Here is a 27,902-nt window from a genome sequence, read left to right as displayed (position 1 = left end):
CACAATGAGTATATATGTAGCATAGCGTAACAACAACAAGTAAGGTCATTACGTGTTTATCACGTGCTCGCCGAATGAAGTAATATACCTAGAATTATAAAGACTTAGGAATGTGTATCAAGAATTAATATAAAATAAACTCATGAAGTAATAAACAATGAGTACTCAATGGATATATGTATGTACCAATGCCAAAACTATACTATTAATAAAAGACATCTCTCGATAACGTAGTAAAACTTCAGCAATTATATAAGATGAACTAAAATATTTAGAAACAAGGTATTTTAACGTTAAACTTTATGATACAAATCGATACAGATATTTTCTATATTTACTCTGATTATCTTCTGAAGAAACGTATACATTGGAATAATTTTCCGCATAAAACACTTGAAAGAAATAGAGCATTACATGCTCATGCACATGCCGTCGTAAGTTTATTGGATGGACAGAACACTACGTAGAAATTGTTATTTCGATCAAAGAACGACTCAAATTTAATATGTATTAGGAACATCGTAATGGAAACTTTGCGAGCAGAAATTACATAAGTTTAGCAACACCGTGAAGGAATGGTATCGCGTTTGACAAGTCGACTTACTTATAGTTTTATATAAATTAATGTCAAAACTTCATCAATCGTGATTTAATTACGGAACTTTCTATTAACAATTTAAAAATTCTACGCACGGTGCGCGCGCCTATTACCTATTGATTAAATTATCGTGAACAAAATCTATACATTCTAAGATCTACGGGCACTTTTCTAATATAATATTCCTGTAAGCTTTTGATTGCGATAATTATCGAGTAAAATTCGAGGAATGAATTACTACTTGAGATCTTGAGATGATCTATTACGCAGAAAGTAATATATTTCTTGCGTTTCGGTTTCAATTCTCATATGTTTACGTACAAAGACATTTTGTCCTTTAACGAACTTTTATACAATACCTACATATAGCTTTATTAAAATCATACAACGTAAGTGTGGTGAACATTACGCAGACATGCAAAATAATTTTTCGTGAATGAAGCAAACCGGCACACAGTGGGCCAAAACGGCAATCTAGCTGGACAAAAGTCGATTTTCGAAGATTAATATTTCTTAAAATAAACAATTATATTTTTAAGAAAGATATTTAATAGTTCATTTTCTACAAAATATTTACCATTTACACTTGTAGTTGTGTTATAAAAATCATTTGAATACGTCGTATAAATGTCATCTCGCAAAACGTTAAATCATTACTTTAGCAGCGCTTGAGAAATAAAGAAGTATTCTGCTTATATTGAAGAATATTAAAACTTCAAATTAGATAAATATAGAAAAAGGTATATATTTTTATATTTTATTAACAAATTTTAATAATAGTTTTTTAATAATAGCGGTATTTTAAGTCAAACATTGCCGATTTTTAATTATGAAATTTTTAAAGTATGAAACTTAGAAAGGTCTACAAAAGAAACGCTGCGGAATGCTGCCGTCATTTTACCAGCATATTATTCCTTAGATATTTCTGAGTTTTATCCTTTAAAACTAAGCTACCATTAAGTGCCGGTTTCATAGATACAGCGTTTTTTAGAACTCGCAACTCGTCCGTTGCGTAAAGATTCACGAGACGGTCTCGCGCTGCGCGTGTACTTGGCGAGACTACCGTGTCTCTTAAATATTGACATCTATCTATGGTTTTTCATAAATATCTCGAAATTGATTTAGAAGGAAATATCACAAGTTTATATTATTTATATTATTGATACACTAAAAATCTTTAACGACTACCATCTTCGATCAAAATTAATCGTGCGATAGTTGCGATAGTGAATACTTTAATAAAAGTAACAGTAGTAATTAAGATTTTAATTTTTATTTTATTTGTTAACTGAAAGATTTTTATTATTTTGATTTATTATTTTTAATTTTATTATTTTAGTTTATTTCAGTTTAATACTGAAATGAAATTATTTAATATTTTAATTTGTTTCTGTTTATTTTTAGTTTTTAATTAATTATTTTTTATTTTGTATTTTATTAAAACTAAGACGTATGAATCGGCCTAACTGGCAATAATTTATCATCGTGACGATTCGACCATTGGTTTTGGTCCGATTAATCGTCAAGACATTTATAATCTTTGATACTTATATATATATATATATATATATATATATATTATATATATAAATACTGACCTTAGTCTACTTTATTACTGTTACTTATTTATATTCAAATTTATTTCTATTGCAATAAATTTTGTTCCTTCTGCTCATTATTTTCTTTTTCCTTGTAGATATTTAGCTTTTCTTCATGCATGTATGTTGCTCTCATGTTTTGTTCTTGCGATCTATACTATTTTTCCGATATTTATATATTATCTATATTTTTTTCTGTTGTTATGTAACGCTATTTATCACTTGTATATACAATTGTCTCATTTCTTTTTCTCTTGTTTTTTTGTTTCTCGCCCAGGTAGCAAGGTGACGTTAATATGACGTCAATAATTCGTCATTTTTTGGGTACGACGTCATTTTACCAACTTAAGACGTATAAATGTCGTGACTTTTTTGACGAAATAATAACTAATCGTAGAATGACCTCATTATAACGTACCATTGACGTCATTTGTATAACCATAAAAACACTTCGACAATTTAACCAAACTATAACGTCCAAGTAACGTTAGATTAGTGCCCATTTAATGACGTTAGTTATTTATCCATTGTACGACGTATCTGAGACGTCAGAATTTCGACCAATAAAAGACGTTAGTTAAATCACTTTAATACGACGTTCCTGGTTCGTCAAATTGTAGACCAATAAATGATGTTAGTTAACTGACGTTAACACGACGTACCTGAGACGTCAGAATTTTGACCAATAAAAGACGTTAGTTAAATCGCTTTAATACGACGTTCCTGGTTTGTCAGATTATAGACCAATAAATGATGTTAGTTAACTGACGTTAATATGACGTACCTGAGACGTCAGACTTTAGACTAATAAGGGCCGGTTGCTCCAACCTGTTGGCAAACTAACTAATAGTTAAATCATATATATGTCTTCGTTTTTCCTTCCAATTAAACAAAGATAGACATATGATTTAACTATTAGTTAGTTTACCAATAGGTTGGAACAACCGGCTCTAAAAGATGTTAGTTAACTGACGTTAATACGACGTACCTGAGACGTCAGACTTTAAACTAATAAAAGATGTTAATTAACTGACGTTAACACGACGTACCTGAGACGTCAGACTTTAGACTAATAAAAAATGTTAGTTAACTGACTTTAACACGACGTACCTGAGACGTCAGACTTTAGACTAATAAAAGACGTTAGTTGACTGACTTTAACACGACGTATCTGGTTCGTCAGTTTGTAGACCAGTACCCAACCCAAGGAGCAAAGTGACGTCAGAAGACGACATCGACATAATGACGTCTATTTTTAGTCATTTTTGGTCTATGACGTCGGCGACTAATAATAATGGACGTTTATAAGACAATGATAACTATTTCATGCAGTGTTATAGCTATCAAGAAGATATCATTACAAGATTTTTGAACACTTTAAAGATGTTCTTGTTATAGACAAGTACAGTTACTAAGGAAGCATCAGGGTCAGAAGATCGTCACTGTTCACTGGATCATCGAAGTCAAGCAACACGGGCGCGGTACTGTACTAGGATGGGTGACCGCCTTGAGAGAGCGGGGCTATATGCACATGATACGTAAAGAAACAGTTAAAAAGCGTTTTTTTTTCATAGATAAAGAAGAAAAACGTTTTTTTATAAACGTTTATCAAGTGGACATTTTAACATTTTAATTTCATAAAAAATAATGTAGATTAAAAAGTTGTCGTCTATTTGACGACATTTTATGGTCAGTCTTGTGACTGCCATTCCAAGATGACGTCCAAATGTTCAAAATCTGACGTACTTTTATTTCGTCCCGGCGACGTCATTAATTACGTATTAGTGACGTCAATATATGACGTCACGGAGATGAGACAAAAGTATGTCATTTTTACGGCACTTTGACGTCATTTCATAACGTCGCAATCGTCAGAACATGACCAAAAAATGACGTTAAATAGACGTCACCTTGCTACCTGGGCGTTTTCTCATGTTTATATATCTCACAATGTTCTCCTATCTTTTTTTATTCAATTTGGTTTTCAAATTTTTATATATACTGGGCAACAAAATTATCGCAACAAAAATTTACGTAAAAAATTTGCCCAACTTTAAATAAGCATAACTCCGCGAAAAATTGTCATATCTGAAAGATTTTTTTTTTATTTTAAAGGGTGAAGTCTGTATTTTAAAGAACCATTGTTAGATTTGAATTTAGCCTCCCGCCCTCCCGCCGTTCTTCCAAAAGTAAGGACGTGTTACATCTCCAAAAAATTGCATACTTTGACACATTCTACGGAGTAGAATGAATTTTTTTCGTAACTATCATGGCAACCATCGTAAAATATGGACTTTTCCCTGCAAATTAAAAAAAAAATTAAGTCCGTACAATTTTTTTTCACCGAGTTATGGCTTATCAAAGTTACCTATTCATTTTTGTGCATTCAATCACCGCCAACATTAGTATTACCCGATGAACACTACGGGGACGTTATTGGTCGGATTTTGCCTATCGTGTATGTATGTGTGTGTGTGTGTGTGTGTGTTAGCAGAGATTTGGGCACACTGATTTTCATTCAAACGAGGAATTGTTACGATTTTGTCGTTTGTTTTCGAATGAACGATACAATACAGTGATTGCAATACTGTGAAGTTATACTTACAGAAGTAATGTACTGTGAAGTTACTTACTTCAGTATTACAAAACTTCACAGTATTGCAGTCACTGTATTGTATTGCTCATTCGGAACCAAAAGACAAAATCGTAACAATGCCTCGTTTGAATAAAAATTAGTTTGCGCAAATCTCTGCTAACACACACACACATACACGATAGGCAAAATCCGACCAATAACCTCCCCGAAGTGTTCATCGGGTAATACTAATGTTGGCGGTGATTGAATGCACAAAAATGCATAGGTAACTTTGATAAGCCATAACTCGGCGAAAAAAAATCGTACGGACTTAATTTTTTTTTTAATTTGCAGGGAAAAGTCCATATTTTACGATGGTTGCCATGATAGTTACGAAAAAAATTCATTCTACTCCGTAGAATGTGTCAAAGTATGCAATTTTTTGGAGACGTAACACGTCCTTACTTTTCGAAGAACGGCGGGAGGGCGGAAGGCTAAATTCAAAATCTAACAATGGTTCCTTAAAATACAGACTTCACCCTTTAAAATGAAAAAAAAATCTTTCAGATATGACAATTTTTCGCGGAGTTATGCTTATTTGAAGTTGGGCAAATTTTTTACGTAAATTTTTGTTGCGATAATTTTGTTGCCCAGTGTATATTTATGAAAAAAGTATATTTATATATATATATATGTATATATATATATGTATATATATATATGTATATATATATATAAGAATCTCATTTTTTAAATAATTTAAACTAAATTAAATTATTAAATTTATTGCGATTAAAATTATTAATTTAATTTAATTTAAATTATTTAAAAAATGAAATGCTTATATATAAGTATCAAAGATTATAAACGTCTTGACGATTAATCGGACCAAAACCAATGGTCGAATCGTCACGATAATAAATTATTGCCAGTTAGGCCGATTCATACGTCTTAGTTTTATTATCGTACTGGCGAACTACAATTGCATTGTTTTTTATTATTTTATAATTTTTATTATTTTATTATTTATTATTTGTTTTAATTTAGGTTTAATTTCAGTTAATTCGAAAATTATATTGCGATCAATGCATACATGCTGTTATGTACTGCTGTTATAATTATAATTTTTGATATATGTAATTTGCTTAATTTAACACACTGACACACAATGAGAATAGTCTAAAAATGGCAGGCCAAAACGTTTGTTAAGTTTTTACCTAATTAAAGATTACGACTTTGATAAAGAATAGCGCTATGTAGTTAGTGGATGGTTTTTAAGGAACACCCTGTATATTAAATGTTATCAAATTAAACTGATATACTTTGTACATGTTTACTTTCTATTTTAGAACACTTGAGAACATTTGTTTAACGATGAAAACAAAATTACTACTTTTGTCCAGCTAGATTGCCGTTTTGGCCCACTGTGCGGCAGTGAGAAGGAGAAAGAGTGTGTGTGTATGTGTTGCTTAGATTTTTTTCATCAATTTATTACAAATTTTTATTTATCAAATTTCTAAGAAAATAAAAAATCGATTTAAAGAATTGCAATAACATAAATAGCGAAAAACAGAATTCAAATATATTGTGTTGTGCATGTTTTGTGTGCACACGGGCATGTATTCAAGAATTTTATTATAGATCATGAATAATGTGAGCAGATATCAGAGCTTCCTAAAGCCCGTATCAGACTACGGATTAGGATTGAGATTTTGAATTAAAATTTGACCAATCAGAGCAAAAGTTCGTTAAACTTGAGATCAGTTTTCTCTATTCCGATTGATTAAATTTCAATTTTTAGTATGTATACTAATACATTCTTTTAGTTAGCTTTACCTCCTTCAGCTAATTAGACAATGTTCTCCTCGCGATGCTATACGTTTTGTTTAAATCTTCTAAGCTTGAATAATTGCGGTCAAATACAACTAATAATAATACAAGCAACGAATTACTGTCTTGTCAAAAAGAACGTATTCTCTGAGCATAATGTAAAGTTATTATGTTTTTGTAAGAAATTACTGGTAACCTGTATTGCAATGTTATCAGTACAGTTACCCTCTTTCTATCCCCAGAGATTAATTATTGGACGTAGATCGCAGTTGTCATAATAATTGAAAGCGAAGGAGAATTGGGATATGATCGGGAGTCAGAATTGGGTTCTCATCTTACAATTAGATGGTAGGCAGGCAGTGATCGGCAAAAAAAAATTTTATTATTTATTTTTAAAATATTAAAGTAATCATTAATAAGCAAAAATACAATATTAAGTGCCAAAAAAGAAAAAAAAGTTTTAATTTATTTTTATTTATCAAGCAATATGTAAATAATTTCAAAAAAAGATTATTTTTACAAAAATTAATAATAATTTAACATTATTTCTTAACTTTTGGAAAATGTAATAATGAATCGAGAATTATAACTAATTTTTCAAAAAATAAATAATTTTATAATTTCTAATTTTCTAAAAAATAATAATGAAAAAAAAATAATTTTTAATTTTCCAAAAAATTAGTAATTAAATATTTTCTAATTTTTTTTTAATTAACAATTAAATAAAAATAATTTCCGTTTCTCATCCTTGACTCTGAAACAAGTCCTCTTGGCAAAGATAAGCATGAACATGAGATGACTGTCAATATCAGAGATATTGGGCGACGAAGGGGACACCATAGAGTTCTTGATTACACTTATTTCACATTATTCACATTAAGGGGATGCTGGAGCCGCAGGCGAAATCGATCAGCGTCGATAAAGAAGTGCTCACCGACTATATCTGTCCTTGTATAGACAAGGATATAGACAAGGATAGCACCTAACCTTGCATCTTTCACTGGTCTAAGTAATATCTTTTTTTTAGGCTTCAAATCTTACTTCTAATTGCACGATATTATTCCTGACAGTTTTTTGTAGAGGGCTGCATCACTATTTTCTATAGAAAAACTGCAGATTTTTGTATAAAGCAAATATTGTCGTCAGGTGAAGACAATTTCAAAAAAGGTAAAAAAAGGCGCCAAGTACACGCAATGTATTTTGTAAATTCAAAAATCCAATCTATATGATAGCTTTATTTCTTCTTCACAAAATTATGTTACCTAACTTAACTCAAGTAACATGTATTTAAAAAAAAAGTGTAATATTTAATTTCTCCTTCACAAAATTATATTACCTAACTTAACTCAAGTGACATGTATTTCAAAAAAAGATATGAAATCTTTAAATTAAATTGCGCCAATTGCAAAGAGATTATTATATCACAAAATTGCGTTACCAAACTCAATCCAAGTGATACGTACCAACCTAAGTGGTAGTAGCCTTATTTCTCCTTAACAAAATTATATCACAAAATTGCGTTACCTAACTCAACCTAAGTGATATGTTATTTCAAAAAAATATATGAAATCTTTAAATTACGCCAACTACAAAAAGAATATATATATTGCTTTGAAAAATAATTGTAGTGCAACTACTCTTAAAAAATAAAACAAAATTGTGTTACCTAACTCAACCCAAGTGGTATGTATCTTTGTATTCCTGAGAGTCTTTCTATCAACCCAAATGGTAGTAGTTTTAATTCTTCTTGGTAAAATTATAATATTACAAAGAATCATTTTAATTACAAAGAATTAAAGAGGTAACATTATAAAATAAAAATATTTAATTAAAATAAAATAAATAAATTTTTCTTGTAAAAAACTTGGCGCTGCTTTTTTAAGGTCAATCCAGACAAACTTGCATGTGCATAAGCATATGCATAAAGAGATAGATTGGTCTATTTCCTTTTGCACATATATATGAATCAATCAATTTCTTACGCTTATGTTTATGCGCTATGCAAATTTGTCTGGATTGACCTTAAAAAAGCAGCGTCAAGTTTTTTACAAGAAAAATTTATTTATTTTATTTTAATTAAATATTTTTATTTTATAATGTTACCTCTTTAATTCTTTGTAATTAAAATGATTCTTTGTAATATTATAATTTTACCAAGAAGAATTAAAACTACTACCATTTGGGTTGATAGAAAGACTCTCAGGAATACAAAGATACATACCACTTGGGTTGAGTTAGGTAACACAATTTTGTTTTATTTTTTAAGAGTAGTTGCACTACAATTATTTTTCAAAGCAATATATATATTCTTTTTGTAGTTGGCGTAATTTAAAGATTTCATATATTTTTTGAAATAACATATCACTTAGGTTGAGTTAGGTAACGCAATTTTGTGATATAATTTTGTTAAGGAGAAATAAGGCTACTACCACTTAGGTTGGTACGTATCACTTGGATTGAGTTTGGTAACGCAATTTTGTGATATAATAATCTCTTTGCAATTGGCGCAATTTAATTTAAAGATTTCATATCTTTTTTTGAAATACATGTCACTTGAGTTAAGTTAGGTAATATAATTTTGTGAAGGAGAAATTAAATATTACACATTTTTTTTTAAATACATGTTACTTGAGTTAAGTTAGGTAACATAATTTTGTGAAGAAGAAATAAAGCTATCATTTAGATTGGATTTTTGAATTTACAAAATACATTGCGTGTACTTGGCGCCTTTTTTTACCTTTTTTGAAAAAGGTAATTTTGTACTGATATCACCCATTTTTTAGTGTTAAGCAAGGATCTATAAAAAATTTTTATTTTTTATTTTTTAATTATTCACGAAATTAGCAATAACAACAAATTAAATTTTTATTGAATTAGCAAATTAGTAATTCGTTACAAAAAATTACTATTTACATAAATTTACTATTTACAAAAATTAATAATATTTAAGTAAAAGTAAATTATACATTTCTCACAAAAATTAAAGGAACACTAAATTTATCTTTAAAAACAAAATTCAAGCAGCTGTAACTTTGTTAAAAATGAACGAAGTTTAAATTTAAAGCTTAAAACCTCTACTTTCGAAAGATATATTGTGTGTGTGTGTGTGTGTGTGTGTGTGTGTGTGTGTGTGTACGTCGTAGATTTACTTCTTTTGAACGGCGCGTGCGAGAACGTGAGAAGTGTGAGAGTGTGGGGTGAGACACAGAGAGTGAGAGATTAGCTGTAATTAATAAAATAAAATAGCACGAATAAAAGACGTCAATATTTCAGTAAGAAATACTTTTATTGTATTGTTTATTGCACTACCTAATGTACTGTCCGTTAGAGTACTTCATTGTATCTCTCGCGAGCTTACCGATTATTAATATCGAGTCGCTGCAAGCGCTTGGACACTTCGATAAGATTAAAGCGATCACAGACAGAAGCATTCCGGTAAACGAAACGCCGCGAACACCCCAATAGATACAGAGGCTAATACTTCTTTTCTTTTTTTTTAAGGATTTCTAATGATATCCGTACCGCACGTAGGGCATTCCCGTCATTGCGAAACCGTTTCACGACTCGGAGGCTGCAAATGTAGCGAGTCGAGTTTGTAACGCAAGCTCCGTGTCCCAATTCGTTCTAGATGCGCTCCTCTCTACCTAATGTAATACATTACTCGCGTAAAGTATCGCGCAATTGTAATTGTACGTTATAATAAATGTAGTACAAATAGAGAATATACCGCGCGCGCGTGATGTAAAATTGTAAGAGTAGACCTAAAAGGTAGTAAAATCGTAAAACGTAAATATCGTAGAAAAGTTTCGCGAAAAAGCAAAGGCTCGTTCCAAAACAATAGCGGAAGGCTTATGAAATAGAATAAAAAGAAAAGATGATAAAAAATTTCTCATACACATTCTCCGTTAAGCTCTGATATTTGTATGATTCTTCGTCCTTATGTTAGTTCGTCTATCGATTATCTGTCAGTAAGAATGCATTTATACTTCTAGTAGACCGTCGTGTTATAGTTCTGAAGGCACTGTTCAAAAGTTTATTACATTTCTTGGAATAACGGGTCTTCGCAAAACACCTCTTCGAATGGTGCGACAAGGAGAGTCGTTATAAACATCGACATGACCATTGCACACGCCTCCTTCGGTCTATATCACAAAATTCAAAATAGAGTAGTCTCAACTTGACAGCCTGTGCCACAATGCCAATGCCGTATTTGTCGGGTCTGTGATCGGTTAGGAATTATCGTGAGCTAGCAAAAATCGATGGTCAGAATTCAGGCTTATGATACGCAATGGCCGGTGCATTTCCATTAATTATGTCATATCAATATCGTATCATTATAATATTACACAAACGCTTATTAATTTAGAGGCACATTGCTAAGGGTCTCGGTTTTTTTTCTTTTCAAGTTGCTCCCTACATTAATGAACTTATGACAATTAGCTAATTACGATTATTCAATACGACAGCGATTTGCCATACGATATTGGAAATTGTACAAAGATTCGGAGGATGCAATAGTATTTGAAAATATTGCTTTGTACATATATATATATATATATATATATGTATATTCTATATATATATATATAGAAGAGAGAAGTGTGTGTGACGAACGAACGGTGGATATCTTTCTTGAAAAGAACATCAATGTGTGTCAAGGTAGTTTAAAGACAATATTTGAGCTCGGAATTTCTTAAAATTAAGCGTAAAAAAATGTCATGTACATAAAAATAATAAGACAACTCTCTACAGATGCTATAACGATCCCGGATTTCCTTACCTAAGCAGGAAAACTTTGGCTACTGCTACACGCTATTTGTACTTCGGCGAAAAAGAGCCGAATTTACGATTCTTGCTAAGGACACCGATTGCGCATTTAGAAGATTTAGAAGAAAAAAGAACGGTACGCAGCACACACAGTACCTAAACCAGCAACAGATCATTTATATGTTCAAGAAGACCTTAACAGTACTATATATGCTCACGCTTTAATAAATCTGAATTCTATGCACAACGATTGTAATGTCAGAGAAGCATTCACTGTACTCAGAGAGTGTACTTTTTGCCGGAATGTTTAAACGTGATATATTTTCTTTTTATATTCACACACAGCACTGGACTATTTGCGTTATTCGCGCTCATAAATTATTTAAAAGCTCTTAGTCTTTTGAACATTAAAGTCCAGAATGCTGCTCTGAGATATGAATGCTCTACAGAATGTACATAGTAGACAGCAAAAGCGTCTAGACCACAGAATGTTCACATTCGCTCTGATGCAAAATATCGTTTTCTTTTTTTTTTTCGAGCTACAAAAATCAGGCTGATGCAATGGCAGATACTATGTAGATATATAAAAGTTAGCTTTACAACATGTAAAACCTGATAAAGTTCTTAAAAAATCTAAAGAACATTCCCTGAATAAGATCAATCACACGACAATTCAGTCCTCTCTAAGTATCGTACTTTAATCGTAGAACGCATCAAATAATTTCTTTTAAGGGAATCAAAATTTTCTAGAGTAATATGTATAATCAGTGATATATTCTCATGAATGTGTGGGTCTGTCATGGTACCAGCCTGGATCCGGCCGATCAAATCATGTGATTCCGTAGAGTCTAGACACAGACATTTCTCTTCCGCATCCGTACAGAAGAGCCACTAAGATAGATCACAAAAAGTACGGAGTGGGCGTTAGAGGTGGGATTACTCTCTCGGAATCAGGCACTGCCTGGAACAGCACGGGTGATCTCTGATCCACTGTCGTGAACTGCATGATACTAGTCTATGTTACCACATCGATAACAATAATTTGGGGCCGACCACACTGTGACGAGTTTGTCATTAAACAAGTACCTATAACCTGCATGATAAAAATATGCGTCATCAATACATACTTCCGAGATTAAAAAAATCTACGACAGAAATATTTGAGCAAAGACATACCTTCCTGAATTAATTGGTGCGCCCTACAGATGAGTTTAAGATCATTCACTTCCATGAACATGTAAGTCACTTTGCTGCCAAACAGCCAGCCTGCACCACGCGGACTCTGTCCATGTTTCTACATCTTCTGGATCTGACCAGACCAAATCACAGAAAGCACCTATAATATGGCAATTAAGCAACGATATTTTATTATTATTGTACAATAACAGTAAATATCCAGTCATGTAACTTTTAAATTATTATGTAACTTTTGCAATGACATATCACTTTATACAATTAATACCTTTGTGTGGAATCTCTTGATTCCGTTCAATCGTTCTAATTTGATCTAGTGTTCTAATAGCTGGAGACAATCCACCGTGTACACAAAGAACCTGTTCATCAATTAACTAAAACAGAATTTTATTCGAGCGTAATCAAAAGTGAAGTTATAAAAAATCTTTTATACAAATACTCACGGCAGCAACTGTGAGCAAGTCAAATACCCTACAACAGTACTTCCACGCATTAGCATTGCCGTACTTGTTTTGGCATTCATCTAGAACAGAAAATGAAGAGACCAATGAAATCAAAGCTTCATTATACACAAATGTAAAAAAAAGCCCAGAAAAGAAAGTATCGTTGCGCACTTACCGTAAAATCCATAAACGTGCGTGATTTGTCTAGATTCGTGATTACCGCGTAGTAACGTTATCCTGTCGGACCATTTAGCTTTAAGTGTGAGCAGACGAGTAAACGTTTCTAAGCTATAGTAGCCCCGATCGACAAAATCTCCCAGGAATATGTAATTTGTATCTGGCACGGGGCCACCGTTACGAAACAGTTCCTCTAAATCATAGAACTGTAACAGCACAAAAACATGAACAATCTGATGTATATTAATAAATATCACGATTGTGTACAAATAACTATACAGCTACAGAATATTAAAATCGAAAAGTTGTGAGGCAATAGATAATGGAAGACTAATATTGTTGCGACGCTAATTCGGAAGATTAAAATCCGCTAAAACTTTACGTCGATCCCGTAGCGGTGAGCAAGGATGCTCCGACTTTGAGGTTAGTACAACATTCATCGCACGATACTGTTATAATTGCAAATCGGAAACGTACCTCGAGTCCAGCTCTTCTGCGATCAACGAAGTCGGGATCGAACGTGTCAGTCGTCACTTTCTGCCAAGCGTAGAGAACCTTCTTTTCCGGCAGCGGTGGTAACACGATGTAGGGATACGAAATCTCCAGAAAGCAATTCAAATTCAGTATATCGCCGGCACGATTACGGTGTTACTGCCGTTTCGCGTACGCGCGTATGCGCGCGTTGTCGCACCTTACCTCGCGACAGCGTGCGGCTCGTGCAAACGTTAACGCGCGGCCGCAATCACGCTGCAGAAACGCCTCGTGTGAACAGGCTCCTTGATCTCAGTATCAGCTCCCTGCCGTCAATATATAATAGGTCTGTTCTTTGCAGCTGAACTGGCTGTACTAGTTCAGAGTTATCTTTTTTACACCACATTGGAAGGAAAAGGATGAACTCTGAACTAGTGCAGCCAGTTCAGCTGTAAAGAACAGACCTAATATAGGTTAACCTGTATGTAAACACTCACGTAAACGTAGTAAAGTAAACAGTATAAAATAAGTAACAGTAATATATAGAATAAGATAATTATAGGATAATTACATAAAACAATTACCTTGAATTAATCGTCGCGTCGCGTAAAGAGTCACGGTCGGTCTCGCTCCGCGCGTACTACCGTATCTCTCGAGATAGGTTAACTGACTGATGTGTGACAGCGCGCTAAACGCACTATCTGCACTCGCGCAGTACACAGTGTACACACACGTATAATGTGCATATCGAAACTGGCGATACTAGCACCGCCCTGGTGTCGAAAAAGTGAAAAGGACGCGACTCCAGCCAATGAAATGATGGCATGGCATGAGAGACGGTCGACGTAGAAGTAGAAGTAGTATCTTAAAAATAAATTTTCACATTTGGACTTTGCGTCGCAATATTTCCGCTCGTAGGGCACGTAGCGGAATATTATAAGAGAAACCCCCCCCCCAAATCGACCCAAGCTATCGATCAAGCCTACTTAAAACTTGATCCGTTCACTCGTTATATGAGATCTCAACATCTCGAGTACTCGCAACTCGTCGCGTCGCGTAAAAGAGTCACGGTCGGTCTCGCTCCGCGTGTACTTGGCGCGAGACACTACCGTGTCTCTTGAATAAAAATAATTAGGTCTCTTTGTGTTTTATAATTTTTATCATTTTTTTCATGACGGTAGTGTCGAAACTTCTGAGTTTATATTCGATATATTTTACGATAAATATTCTTTTTTAACTCCTTCAGTGTCTGTGGTTTGTCTGCATAGACTCTAAACTTCAAGTATCCTTACAAGAAAAAGGGGATTGTGCGCGAAAAATGCCAAAAAAGTACTACTTTGTGTGAACATAAAGACCTAATTCTGTAACTCATTGTAACGACATTGTCGTTAAGAGTTACAGAATTGAGTTACTACAGGGGGTTATTTGGTTGATATCTTTTTTAACCAAATATTTTGTAACAAAAGTTAAAGATCCGAATTAAAAAAATGCAAAAAAATCTTGTAATTTTTATTTATTTAAATATTTATGGACAGTTTAAATTGGATACTTACTATTGTCCCTCCCTGTATAAGAGGGTTAAACCACGAAATCATTAAAATATTTTATTGTGCTGTTTGAAGAAGTACGTATTTTATCATTCGATATATTTGCATTTCATTATTATACACTCAGATGAGATCAGTGTACAATGGCTCTAACATGTACTAGTGCGTCCAATCAAATTCGCTCTAAAAAAAATTATATTAGAATTTTTATGTTAAAAAATAATGTTAAAATTGTTAAAATAATATTTAAAAATTATATAAATTATTTTAAATTTATTCATTGTAGAGCTATAAATAACACGTGCCACATTTTTTATTGGGTTTATTTAATATATTATTAGTAATATTATTTAATAATAATATAAATTAATATTATTACAACATTGTACAAAAAATATAATAATAGCAATACACTGATAATATAGTACACATTTAAATATTATTACTCATTTATCTTGTATTAACTGCACTTATCTTAGTTACAAAGGGACACTACGCGCTGCTCTTCACCGATTTTGATGAAACTTGCAGGAGTTGTAAGAGATACTATGTAATGAATACCTGTAAAGTCGTTTTTCTGAATGGGCCTTAGGAGCCGAGTTATAAACAATCATATAGGTGGATTGTTCCGCTGCGTATCTATATTAAGCCGCTTATCTACCTTCTACCTTCGCGATTGAAATAAAACTTTGGAAAGTGATTTAAGCACACCTCAGGATCATTTAAAGCTAGTTAGATTTGCTGCAAAATTGCTAGGAGACCAGAATTCGGGATCATTGTTCAAGGGCTTCGTGGGGTTTCCTGTCTAAACTGTGAAAAGTGCTACTGTTTCAAGCCTTGTTTGCTTGATACATTGCACATAAACTGTGCATAAATTGTTTTAAAAAATAAATTTGTTGTTTATAGTTGTTATTTAATCAGTAATAAAGTAAAACTACGAATAAATTAATTTATAGATAATACGAATAGGTGAAAAAGTAGCAAAACTGCACTCAGCCGCTGTTAGTTGTTGCAAACAAGGGCAATTTTGTGGAAACAATCAGAAACATTACTCATAAAAATACATACAAATGTAATTATTAGTTTAAGCGGCAGACCCCATCAAGCCACCAATAATGATTCTAAATTCTGGTGCTCCTAGAAATTTTACAGTAAATTTGACTAGCTTTAAATAATCTTGAGGCATATTGCCTAAATCATTTCCCAAAGTCTCATTACAATTGCAAGGGTAGAAGGTAAGTGGCTTAATATGGATACACAGCCGAAAGATCCACCTATGATAGCTTATAACTCGACTCCTAGGGCCCATTCAAAAAACCAGCTTATTCATAATGTCTTTTACATAGTATCTTCTACACAGTACATAGTATCTTTTACAACTTCTACAAGTTTCATTAAATGTTTCATTAAAATTGGTGGAGAGCAGCGCGTAGTGTCTCTTTGTCATCAGAGAGAGAAACGCCTATCATATGTACGAAATATATATGCGTAAATTCGTGACGAGTGTTTGCGCTTACAAATAACAAGTAAAACTGCGTTTATAAATGCTTAGCAACTGAGTTTGTTTCGAGCAACAATTTATTTAATTATTCAATATATTTTTGCGGCAACAGTTTACACCTCAAGTACTCCATTGATGTATACCTATATAGCTTACACATTACTAAAATAGAAACAATTTTCACGTCTTTCTTGCAAAAGCACCATTAAATATGATTCCTGACTCATAGAGTTACGAATCATGTTTACGCAATGTTTGTAGCAATAATACTTAAATTGTTTTCAGCAATATTTTACATGATTTTGCACACTCACCTTTTGCTGTTAGAGTATATTTACTCTAAGCCATTAATAAATGTGCCAATTTATTAATCCGACGAAATTATTGAGCATTTATTATTATCTAAAGAAGCATATCGTTAAAATGTGACAGATGGTTGCTTGGAATGGGAATAATTGGAGCTCGACGAACATTCCCATGTTGGGACGAAACGGCTTTCAAGGCGACATTTAGCATTTCTATAGAGCATAATAGTGAACGCAAGGTTTTGTCGAATATGCCTGTACTAATGACGGAGAGACGCAAACACAATACGCGAAAGATGACGAAGTTCCATAAAACTCCTTCAATTCCCCCTTATTATCTCATTGCGATTGTGGTATCCAATCATCGTTTGAATCCTGTAAAAAATAAAAAGATCAATTTTCATTCAATCAGATATCAACCACAATTTCATTTAAAATACGCAAGCATGATTATTGAAAGGGTCACACTACATTTCGAATCTAAATGGAGGCGTTGCGAAGGGCTTGCAAAACTAAACCATGTCGCAATACCAGGTTCTTCCCAAGAGGGCATGATTAAGTTGCATTTTGTTTTTTATAGGTAAATACAAGTCACTAATAAAACAAATACTTTTTGTAAATTAAAAAACTTTATCCAGAAAGGAAGAGATACTATTTTTAACATAATTAATTATTAAGATATATATTGTATTTGATAATCTTGAAAGGCTCAAATAATTAAAAATTAAACATATAAAGAACGAGCACAAAGCCATAACAATTGATGTGTTCGTGTTAGATTAGTTTTAATAAACAACATATTTTTTTAATCGTAGTAAACTACGCGCCGATTAAATTGTCAGACTTGCAATACAGCTCTGGTTAGAGTCGTAAAAACCCCTTCCTCCCCCTAATTAAATTTTTTGAAAATAAAAAAGTGAGATCCGCTCGATGAAAGCAAAAGCTAAATAGAGAAAAGAACGGCCAAATATCGAGCAATAGTTAGGTGTTAAAAAAAAGTTGTCGTGATTAAAGCAATTCGTGTATTTTAAATTGCTGTAAGTTTACGTTTCGACTGTACTTGGTCTTTTCTTCAAAGCATTTACAATAAGAAATAAATAAAACCGTTGTCACATTTACAGCGTTAGGATAAACATTATAAGTGGAGGTCAAAGTTGTGATACAAAATTTTGTCATGCTTAAACTTATCGTAGTCAAAAGTTATAAAAATAAAACCTAATGTGAAATTATTATTTCGGAGAGGTCCCATAATGGGATATCGCTACAGTAATGAGAATCTGTTGCTGGTGATTTGTTCCACCATCGTCCTCTTTAGGCTGCGGTCCATTTGATGCTACAAATGCTTCGAAGCAATTCTTCTTCTCCTTTCTTTCAATGGAGAAAGAAGAAGAAAAAGAACGCTTCGAAGCACTTGTAACATTAAATGGACCGCAGCCTTAGAGAGCACTCGCGTGAGGCCAAAAGTAGCGCATCTTAATGTACGATAATGTAATTTTTTTACTTAGCGGCAAAATCGGTTAAATCGTTTTGATTTAATTTGATGCTAAGCATCTAAATAACTGTACAGAAACTACGGTTGGAAAATATGTTATTTATTAAAATTAATTTAACACGAACACCTTGTCACGGCTTCGTACTCGTTCTTTACATATGTTTGATATATATTTGAGTTATAACGCCGACGTTACATCTTAGAAATATCTTTTATTATATACCAATCTGTATAATAATGAAGAAAATCTATTTAAATTCTATATAAATAAGAAATAGATTTAAGTACTTATAGTAATAGTTCCAGATGTTTAAAATTGTTTTTATCTCATCGACAAGAAAATTATAGCGTGTCGATTACTATACATATTTCATTACCAAATACAATAAAAAGTGTAATTATATCTATTTCTTAATTTAAAAAAATAATTTTTTATAAATGTATCCTAAATAAATACATTTCAGAGATGTAATATTATAATAACATGAAAGGCATGAAGTGGAGTAATGTAGAAATAATTAACTATTTAATTAATCTAAATATTTTGAAAACATTGATAAAATTATTATATATATATATATATATATATATATATATATAATAAATATAATATTGTATATGTACAATAATCTTTTTACTTTTGAATTAAATACGATTACATTTCTATATTTTCCCTGATTACAAGATTGTTTTATATGTTTTAGAAATTTGTGTAAAATTACAATACAAAATCGTAGAAAAATAAATTAATATACTATTAATTAGACATATATAATATTTTGAAAATTGTCTTCTTTAGATTTACATTTGCTTAGTAATACTTGGCTAATTAATTTGATTTCATATCTATTTTTAAACAGTTAGTTTTTTATTTAATAATGTTTATATCTCTAATGTTATTTATAAACTTGGCGTACATTTTTATAATTACATGTTATTATTTTATAATTATAACGTGTATTTATAATTATATTTGAAAATAATTTTTAGGGAAACTCTAATAATCTATGAAGAAAAGTTTGACCCTGTTATACGCAAAATAAATGTGGCGCGATTAGTAGCACATGCGATAGCACATCAATATTTAGATAATCTATTCGGCTTTTCCTTGTTGTCTCAACCTGTGTGTTTGAGAGAGGGAATTCTTACGCTATTTGCAGTAGATACCATCAACAAGGTAAATTTCTTAGTTATTTCGTACTGCTTTACTTACATAATTGTCTTTATTGATGTCTTTACTGTTTATTTAATATACTTTCTTTAGCACTAACATAATCTAGCATATTTCTCAAATATTTTATTTATAACTTTTGAACAAACAATGACCACCGACTGAAACCTTTTGAATGTTACTCAAGGTCATGTTCTTGACAATATATTATGTCAAGATCAAAGTCATCGGCGTGGTATCCCCTAAAGTAAATAATTATCAAATTGCTTTCCGACATAGTTATTAGCGTTTAGAACAATGTAATAATATACAAAAAAGACAGTAAAAGCTTCTCGCAAATGATTTCTTTGTTGATATCTTTCTGTGATGTTCTACAAAGAAATTAAAAAATTAATTTTGTTTTCCAAAAAAGAAGACACTTTTACGATAATATTGTGAAAAATAAGTTATTAAGAAAAGATTGTATAAAATTGAAAGATTCTATATTTATTTAAAATTCACAATGCAAGTATACCTTCTCTGATTTAATATCCAATCATCAAAATTAATCGTATCAAAATTTTCGCTTTCAGATTTATCCAGAATTCCGAATATGGGATCTGTTTGTAGTTCAGGTCCAACAAGAATCTTTCCGTTTGGACACTGATTCCATAATGAAGCCTCTTATGTTAGAAGCCAACAGTGCTACAATTAATTCACCTTTATTCTTTTCTTGTTACATCAAAGGTAAAATTTACAAGTGTAATTAAAAAACTGTCTGTAAATTCTTGAAAATAAATTACGTAAAAAAATGAAAAGAGTAATCGGATAGTTAAATATGTTGTGAATTGATTTTGAAAGTGTCTACTATTTGTCAACAAAATGCAAACAAATATATAACAGAATTTAATAATAAAATATAAAGTTAGATAGTCGTCTGCAGAAATTGGATAGAATCTGTCGTTTCGTAACCATCATAGACAAATTTATCACTTTATATCTTGATAAATTAATTTTGCTATAAAAATAGAAAGAACATAACAACATATTTTCATAATTCGAATTTTAAATTTATCTATATTTAAGAAATTAAGTATTTTTGTGAATTTATCGACCGCAATGTATATATATATATATATATATATATATATATATATATGGATGGGTAAAAACCAGAGTGGTGTAAGTCAAATTTCTTTAAATATGTTCTCGTGTGCATAGATGCAATTTATATATTGTACAGATTGCATCTATGCACACAAGAAAATATTTAAAAAAATTTGACTTACACCACTCTGGTTTTTACCCCTGTATATATATACCTGTATATATACATTGCGGTCGATAAATTCGTATAAAGTTATTATATGTATATATGGAGGGGTAAAAACCATAGTGGTGTAAGTCAAATTTTTAAAAATATTTTCTCGTGTGCATAGATGCAATTTATATATTGTACAGATTGTACCTATGCACACGAGGAAATATTTTGAAAAATTGTCAATTATTTAAAAAAATATATTTTTTTTTATATTAAATATATAAAAAAATACCTTTTATCCAATTCTTTTATGACATGTATCATTGTAGCACCAGCTCTATTACGTATGTTGCAACATGCATTGGGTTATGACGTCTTTTGGAATGGTATCAAGATATTTCTTAATAATCGAGAAAATAAAAGGTAAGTATTGTTTAATGTAATAATTACTTTCTATAGACATAAAAATAAGTGTTATAATTGAGAATTTTATAAATATATAATTTTATTTTGTTCTATTTTTTATACTATTCCTCTCTTTATTCTGAAACCGTTATTTATTATTTTGTGTATTATTTATTAGTGATATTCTTCTTCTTCCGTCAGTCAGTTAGAACCATTATGCTTATCATTTTTACATTTATTTTAAGCTGCATTATCAGAAAGTTCTTAGTCTACAATGTCACTGCATCTTATTTAAAGTAAATCGGGGGAAGATATCATAGTGAAGAAATATGAATAAACCAATAGTTATAATCGCTTCGCAATTTTTGCAAAATAATACACCGCTCAAAAAATTTAGGGGATCACTTTTTGTCAGTAAATTTTTTCCCATTTTTAAACTGTAATTACTCAGCGAATAAATTAACGTAAAAAAGAGTTTTAAAAAAGGTTTTACAGGGCAAACTCTCTACTATAAGGTGATTTTGTTCAATTTTCACTCAGGTTAATACCCAAAGGCATGGTCAGCTTTGAATAAGAACGTATTTGAGATATTCAAAATCTTGAAATTTGCAGTCTTTCACCGCCTAACAAATAAATTGACGAACATAATGATTAATACCATCTCAAAGTACGGACTTTGCTCTTTAAAATAAAAAAAAACTTTGTCCTACGCCGATTATTTAACGAGATATCGCAATTTAAAGTAATAACCCCTGTTTTTTTATGATTTCAGTACGATACCGCCGGCATTTGCGTAACCTGATGCGTACCACGGGCATGTTGCTCAGTCAGATTTTGTACATCACGTATGTATGTGTATGTGTATGTGTATGGAGTGTACATTGGTACGTGTAGAGGTTTTTTTTTAGTAAGAAGTGTTGTCACTCTTCGCCGTATTACCTCGCGCAATCTTGATCTCATATTGATGCATTTTTTTTTACATCAGATTGAGAAATTTTATTCAAAATTTGACACAGTGCCTCTGTAATCTGATGTAAAAAAATGCATCAATATGAGATCAAGATTGGGCGATGCGCGTAATATGGCGAATAAATGGCAATACTTCTTACTAAAAAAAAACCGCTACATGTACACACATACATATATGTACACTCCATATACACATATATACATGATGTGCAAAATTTGACTGAGCAACATACCCGTGGTGCACATCAGGTTACGCAAATGCCGGCGCTATCGTGCTAAAATTGTAAAAAGACAGGGGTTACTTTAAATTGCGATATCTCACTAAATAATCGGCGTAGGACAAAGTTCTTTTTTTTTCATTTGAAAGGGCAAAGTCCGTACTTTGACCACGCCTTTGGGTATTAACCTGAGTGAAAATTGAACAAAAGCACCTTATAGTAGAGAGTTTGCCATGTAAAATTTTTTTTAACTTTTTTTACGTAAATTATTCGCTGAGTAATTATAGTTTAAAAATCGGCAAAAATTTACTGACAAAAGTAATCCCCTAATTTTTTTTAGCAGTGTACTTACTATTTTATATTTATATTATTATCTTATATAAATATTTTTTCTTATAAATTTAATAAATTTTTTCTCTTTGTTTATTTTTTTGTCTTCCTTTGTAAAGATTACACCTTTTTATTTTCATGCATATATGTTGTTTTCAGGTTTTGTCCTTCCGATCTATGTGATTTTCACGATATTATATTATTTAAATTTTCGTCTGACTTTGTTGTTATGCAACACTTCTTATTACTTGTACACTTGTTTTATTTCTATTTCTCTCCTTTCTTGTTTTTTTGTTTCTCTCTTCCCATATTTTTCCGTTTTAATGTTCTCTCTCCTATTTCTTACTCTGTTTGTATTTTACTTCTTTATATGTATACCCCATTTTACCTTATATTATAATATTATATTATATTTATGGTTTTTTTGTTTTCTGCAGCTCTTTAAATTTCGATGATTTGTGGACCGCCATGCAAGTCGCTTTAAATAATTCAAATAGTATCTACAAATTTAATATAAAAGATATGATGAACACTTGGACACAACTAAAACATTATCCTGTGATAAACGTCACGAAATTTGGTCTTGTAAACGTGAAAATCTTTAATAACAATGCACTAACGGTGAATATACCTGTAACATTTACTACACAAGATCATTGTAATTTTAATGACACTTCGCCTTATATTACTCCGCTATGGCTATATACTGCTAGCATTATACATCCCTCAAATGTAAGTGGTTGGATAATAATCAACATGCAACAAACAGGTAGATATAATAATTAAATTTATTTCTTTGTCTTTTCTCAGATTATTTCCTTGTATGAGCAAATTTAGCTTAAAGTTCTTAAAGCACAACTTAAATCAACATGGTGTTTAAAAATAATAATAATAACATAGTGTTTTAGTTAATAATTTACAATATTTCTATGATTAAAATATAAGCAAGTTATTCTAATATTATACTACATTAAAGACATTAACATCTGTAAACATTTTTATTACATTTCGTTATATGTAATTAGTGACCAAATTGTATTTAATTTATGGTAGGGTATTATCGTGTCAATTACGATGCCGTATATTGGGACCGGATTGTCAATTATTTAACATCTGACGAATATACAAAAATACACGTGCTTAATCGTGCTCAAATTATCGATGATGCATTTTATTTTCTAATGAATGATCAACTTCCCTTGTCCACTTTTTTGGAACTAACGAAATATCTACAACGAGAGACAGACTTTATAGCATGGTATCCCATGATCAAAGCTCTTGAATATATGTCTGGTTTCTTTTTGTTTGAGAAAAGTGCAGACATAAAGGTACGTAATAACAAATATTGTAAAAGGAAATTTTTGTGCATTAAACTACATTTCTTCGTGTTACAGGTAAAAAACAATTTTATATAAATAATTTACATAAAAACTATTCGAGAATTAAATATATATAGCAATAATTAAATACATATAAATAATTAAGGATATTTAATTATACTGTCTTTATAATATTAGCTTTAAAGAAATATAAAGTTAGCTTTATTTAAATTTAAACTTTTAAACTTTAGACGTTACATACATATCACACACATAAAATGCCATTAAAATTTGTATTATAAAGTAAATTTACATATTTATTTCTGCAATATATTTTATGTAGGTAAACATATAAAAACATTTTCTTTATATATACTTCACTTACGCATATATACATATATGTTTCATAAATTCGTATAACATCACGTTTAATCTTCGTTATTAGACATTCTTTGCAAATTAATTGTTCCATTATTTTTAGATACACATGCGGGACATTTTGCATGAGATTCTTATAAATATAACATATACCGAGAAACGTAATGAAAAACCTAATGATCTTATTAAATGCTTGAGGCAAGAAGCTGCGAAATGGGCATGTCTTTTTGGTCATTCCACTTGCAAGGCTGCTGCCGTTTCTAAATTAAAGCGGCATTTGAATAACACTGAAAGGTATAACATTTTGAATAATCATATTTTTTATATAATATAATAAATTTGATCAAACTATGAAACTATGAAAAACTGATTTTCTACATTTTGTTATTCTTTCTCGGTATTGTGTAGACTTTTACCATGGTGGAAAGAATGGGCATATTGTAATGGTTTGGCGAATAATTATAATATTAGACGGGACGTATTTGATACATGGATGACTAAAGCGGATAATAAACTGTTAGAATATCTGCCTTGCTCTGCGTCTTCTTATATTATCATCGATTACTTAAACATAATACTCGATAAATTGAATATCTGTGATTTAAAAATGCCAGACTCCAAGAGATTAAGAATGCATCGCAAAGACCTTGTGAAAAGTTTTTTTCTTACTGTTGCAAAGAATGCAAAGGATAACAAAGTATTAGAACATATATTAAAAAACTTTGATAAAATGATAAGGTAATAAAAGCTTTTCTTTAATAAAAACATGTTTTATATAATTTATGTACGTGTAGTAAATGTTTATAAGACATACTTGCATTACAAACTTGTCGTTTGATTGAATAGGGACGAAAATGATGTGAGAGTAGCATTAGTTAATATTATTAACAATGTGCAGTCTAAGGAACAACTCGATAAGGTAAATTTTATAATTAATCCAAAAACTATTCCACTTTACAAGTACTTTATTATAAAACTTACTTATTTAATAATCGATTACTTAATTATATCGCATCCCATAATTGCGCTGAGAGCCCAAACTAGTGTTGCATCAAGCCTTTATACTTCGAAGTAATAACGAAACGCTTATTTATGTTTAATGTTAAAATAATTTATTTCTAGGTACTTGAATTTGTGAAATTTAAAAGGAAGGCTATAGGAAAAGTTATTGAGATTAATCCTGAATGGGATCCTGAATATCAAGAAGCAATGAAAGAGGTATATTTTGCGAATACAAAACTTTATATGTATTTTCTTATTTTTCTAGATATTTATCTTTATACATGACACATATAAGTAACATTATATAAAAAATATAATATAATATAATTGTATCTCCGTTAGATTCCAAAAGTATTACAATTTATTATTGTTTATTGCTTAAACATCAGAATAATTTATTTCAGGGACATGAAATTCTCAATCATTACAAATGGGTGAATGTATGGGATGAGGCATTATTGGCTGCTGAACAAAAAATAAAATCACGCTTGTCCGAAATTGCGAATCAGCTAAATTACTTTCAATATCTTGTACGGAATTAATGGATTGTAGTATAGCGAGACATACCTGTTTTTACTACAGATAACATTTTACATTATTGCTGCATGTCTCAAAAAATATTCAGTATGAGGGACATTCATAAATATTATTCTAGGACATATGTCTTTAAATAATATGTTGTACGTATTTTTTAATGTAGGTAGGGTATATAAAACTTCGCGAAAAGTTGTCGTACTGATTTCAAAAATATTGTAAAGAGAATACGTCTATAAGTGTAAAATGTTGTTGGTAAAATTAAATTTAATACGGATATAATTCAAAAAATTTGACAATAACTGTAATTTTAGAGAGAGAGAGAGAGAGAAAGAGAGAGAGAGAGAGAGAGAGAGAGAGAGAGAGAGAGAGAGAGAGAGAGAGAGAGAGAGAGAGAGAGAGAGAGAGAGAGAGAGAGAGATTATATATAAATTTCTACAAAAAAATTGAGATGCGTAAACAATTAACATAAATCTATATGCGCAGATTATTTCAGTTTTTTTAATTTGTAAAAGTATATAGTATATATTTATATATAAGACCGAGTATTAATTTTTTAAATATTAACTCAATTTGTAATAAATTCATCGCACAAAGGTAAACCAAAGATATTTCTTTTATATTAATGAACATAAATGTTATTTTATGACTTTATTGTTATTATTATAAAATTATTATCACAAAAACAGAACAATCTATCAATCGATAAACATGTGTTTACAACATTACATTTAAATCTTGTATGACATACTCTCTTTACCACCAATTTACTTTTCTATCTTTGTACTTGTAAATCTTGTAAAAACTTGTAAAACAAATGTAAGTAAGTATTTTCGAGTGATTGCGGGATCTATGAAACAAGAAGCATATAATTAGTAAGTCTCAGAATAATTCGTGTAATGTCTCTTGCTCTGAACATTTATCTTTATTTTTAGCTTTAAGTAAGCCGTTTACTACTTATTTATTACTTATTTGTTAAATTATTCTTCATTATTTCTAATACTTTTAGTACATTTTCATTATTACTATTTTTGATATTATTAACGTTGAAAAAGTAATCATTATTATATTAATATTAAATAATATTAGATATATCATATATGTATCTGTTATTATTAATATTAAAAATTGTACTATGATATTAATATTAAAAATAATATTAATGTATTTACAACTTTTAACTCACAATAAGTTATATATCTTAATTTTTTGTTATACTTATCGTAAATAATTACTGATTTTATTATTGTATACTTACATATTATTTCTATACTAATAAAACTATAATTATATTAATAAAACACATTTTTAAATAACTATTCATCAATTTGCCTAATATCTACACATTAAAATCGTAAAAGTAAGTAAAATAAAAAATTTTATTTTTCTGTATTCGGTAAGTGTCGAACTGTTTCGGAACGGAGTATTATAAATATATAAGCCTAGCTTCGATATTTTTAAATTAATTTTAAACTTTTACGAAAAAGAACATTTGATAGCTACTATAATATCCTTTTGAGTTCAGATTAATCTTTCGTCCGAAATCTTTGCTCCCATAACATATATAGATACCTCTGTACATACAAACAAAATACTTGTGATGAACATCAGTTAAGGCCTCCGCATAATAAAAAATATAAGGAACAAGGAACAGATATTAGCGATTAGGACTAAAGAATCAAGAATAAAGATGAATGCACGATAAAAAATACAGGCAACAGAAACAGGGAATGACACAGGCAATGGATTTGTAACCTATCGAAAGCCGTGTATTAATGCTACACCAGCTTTATTCCTGATTTCTTATTTCTAACCGCTAATATCTGTTCCTTGTTCCC

The 27,902-nt window shown here is 30.7% G+C and overlaps 1 protein-coding gene and 1 pseudogene across 1 annotated transcript; one reads left to right on the top strand and one right to left on the bottom strand.

The window, feature by feature from the left end:
• Window positions 1-9,868: 9,868 nt before the first annotated feature.
• Window positions 9,869-14,059, bottom strand: LOC139785602 (serine/threonine-protein phosphatase 6 catalytic subunit-like; annotated as a pseudogene).
• Window positions 14,060-15,515: 1,456 nt separating this feature from the next.
• Window positions 15,516-27,218, top strand: LOC139785604 (aminopeptidase N-like). Its single transcript, XM_071724784.1, has 11 exons — window positions 15,516-17,586; window positions 19,489-19,675; window positions 20,242-20,395; window positions 21,239-21,332; window positions 23,269-23,600; window positions 23,885-24,159; window positions 24,632-24,822; window positions 24,937-25,266; window positions 25,375-25,447; window positions 25,651-25,746; window positions 25,935-27,218. Exons 1-11 carry the CDS (start codon window positions 17,147-17,149, stop codon window positions 26,070-26,072), a joined length of 2,310 nt encoding a protein of 769 aa, XP_071580885.1. The 5' UTR covers window positions 15,516-17,146; the 3' UTR covers window positions 26,073-27,218.
• The last annotated feature ends 684 nt before the right edge of the window (window positions 27,219-27,902 follow it).

This window comes from Temnothorax nylanderi, unplaced genomic scaffold (genome assembly GCF_030848795.1).
Source record: "Temnothorax nylanderi isolate EJ_2023f unplaced genomic scaffold, tnyl_v1.0 TNYL_tig0840_pilon, whole genome shotgun sequence".
Classification (NCBI taxonomy): Eukaryota; Metazoa; Arthropoda; class Insecta; order Hymenoptera; family Formicidae; genus Temnothorax; species Temnothorax nylanderi.
This window is presented reverse-complemented; position numbering and strand designations above follow the sequence as displayed.

Bases quoted from the DNA above. Each gene is read 5' to 3' on its own strand.
- LOC139785604 (XM_071724784.1), top strand. From the start codon at position 17,147: ATGGGAATAATTGGAGCTCGACGAACATTCCCATGTTGGGACGAAACG. The intron at 20,396-21,238 runs GTAAAATTTACA...GTATCATTGTAG, and splicing joins CTTTTCTTGTTACATCAAAG to CACCAGCTCTATTACGTATG. The intron at 23,601-23,884 runs GTAGATATAATA...AATTTATGGTAG, and splicing joins AATCAACATGCAACAAACAG to GGTATTATCGTGTCAATTAC.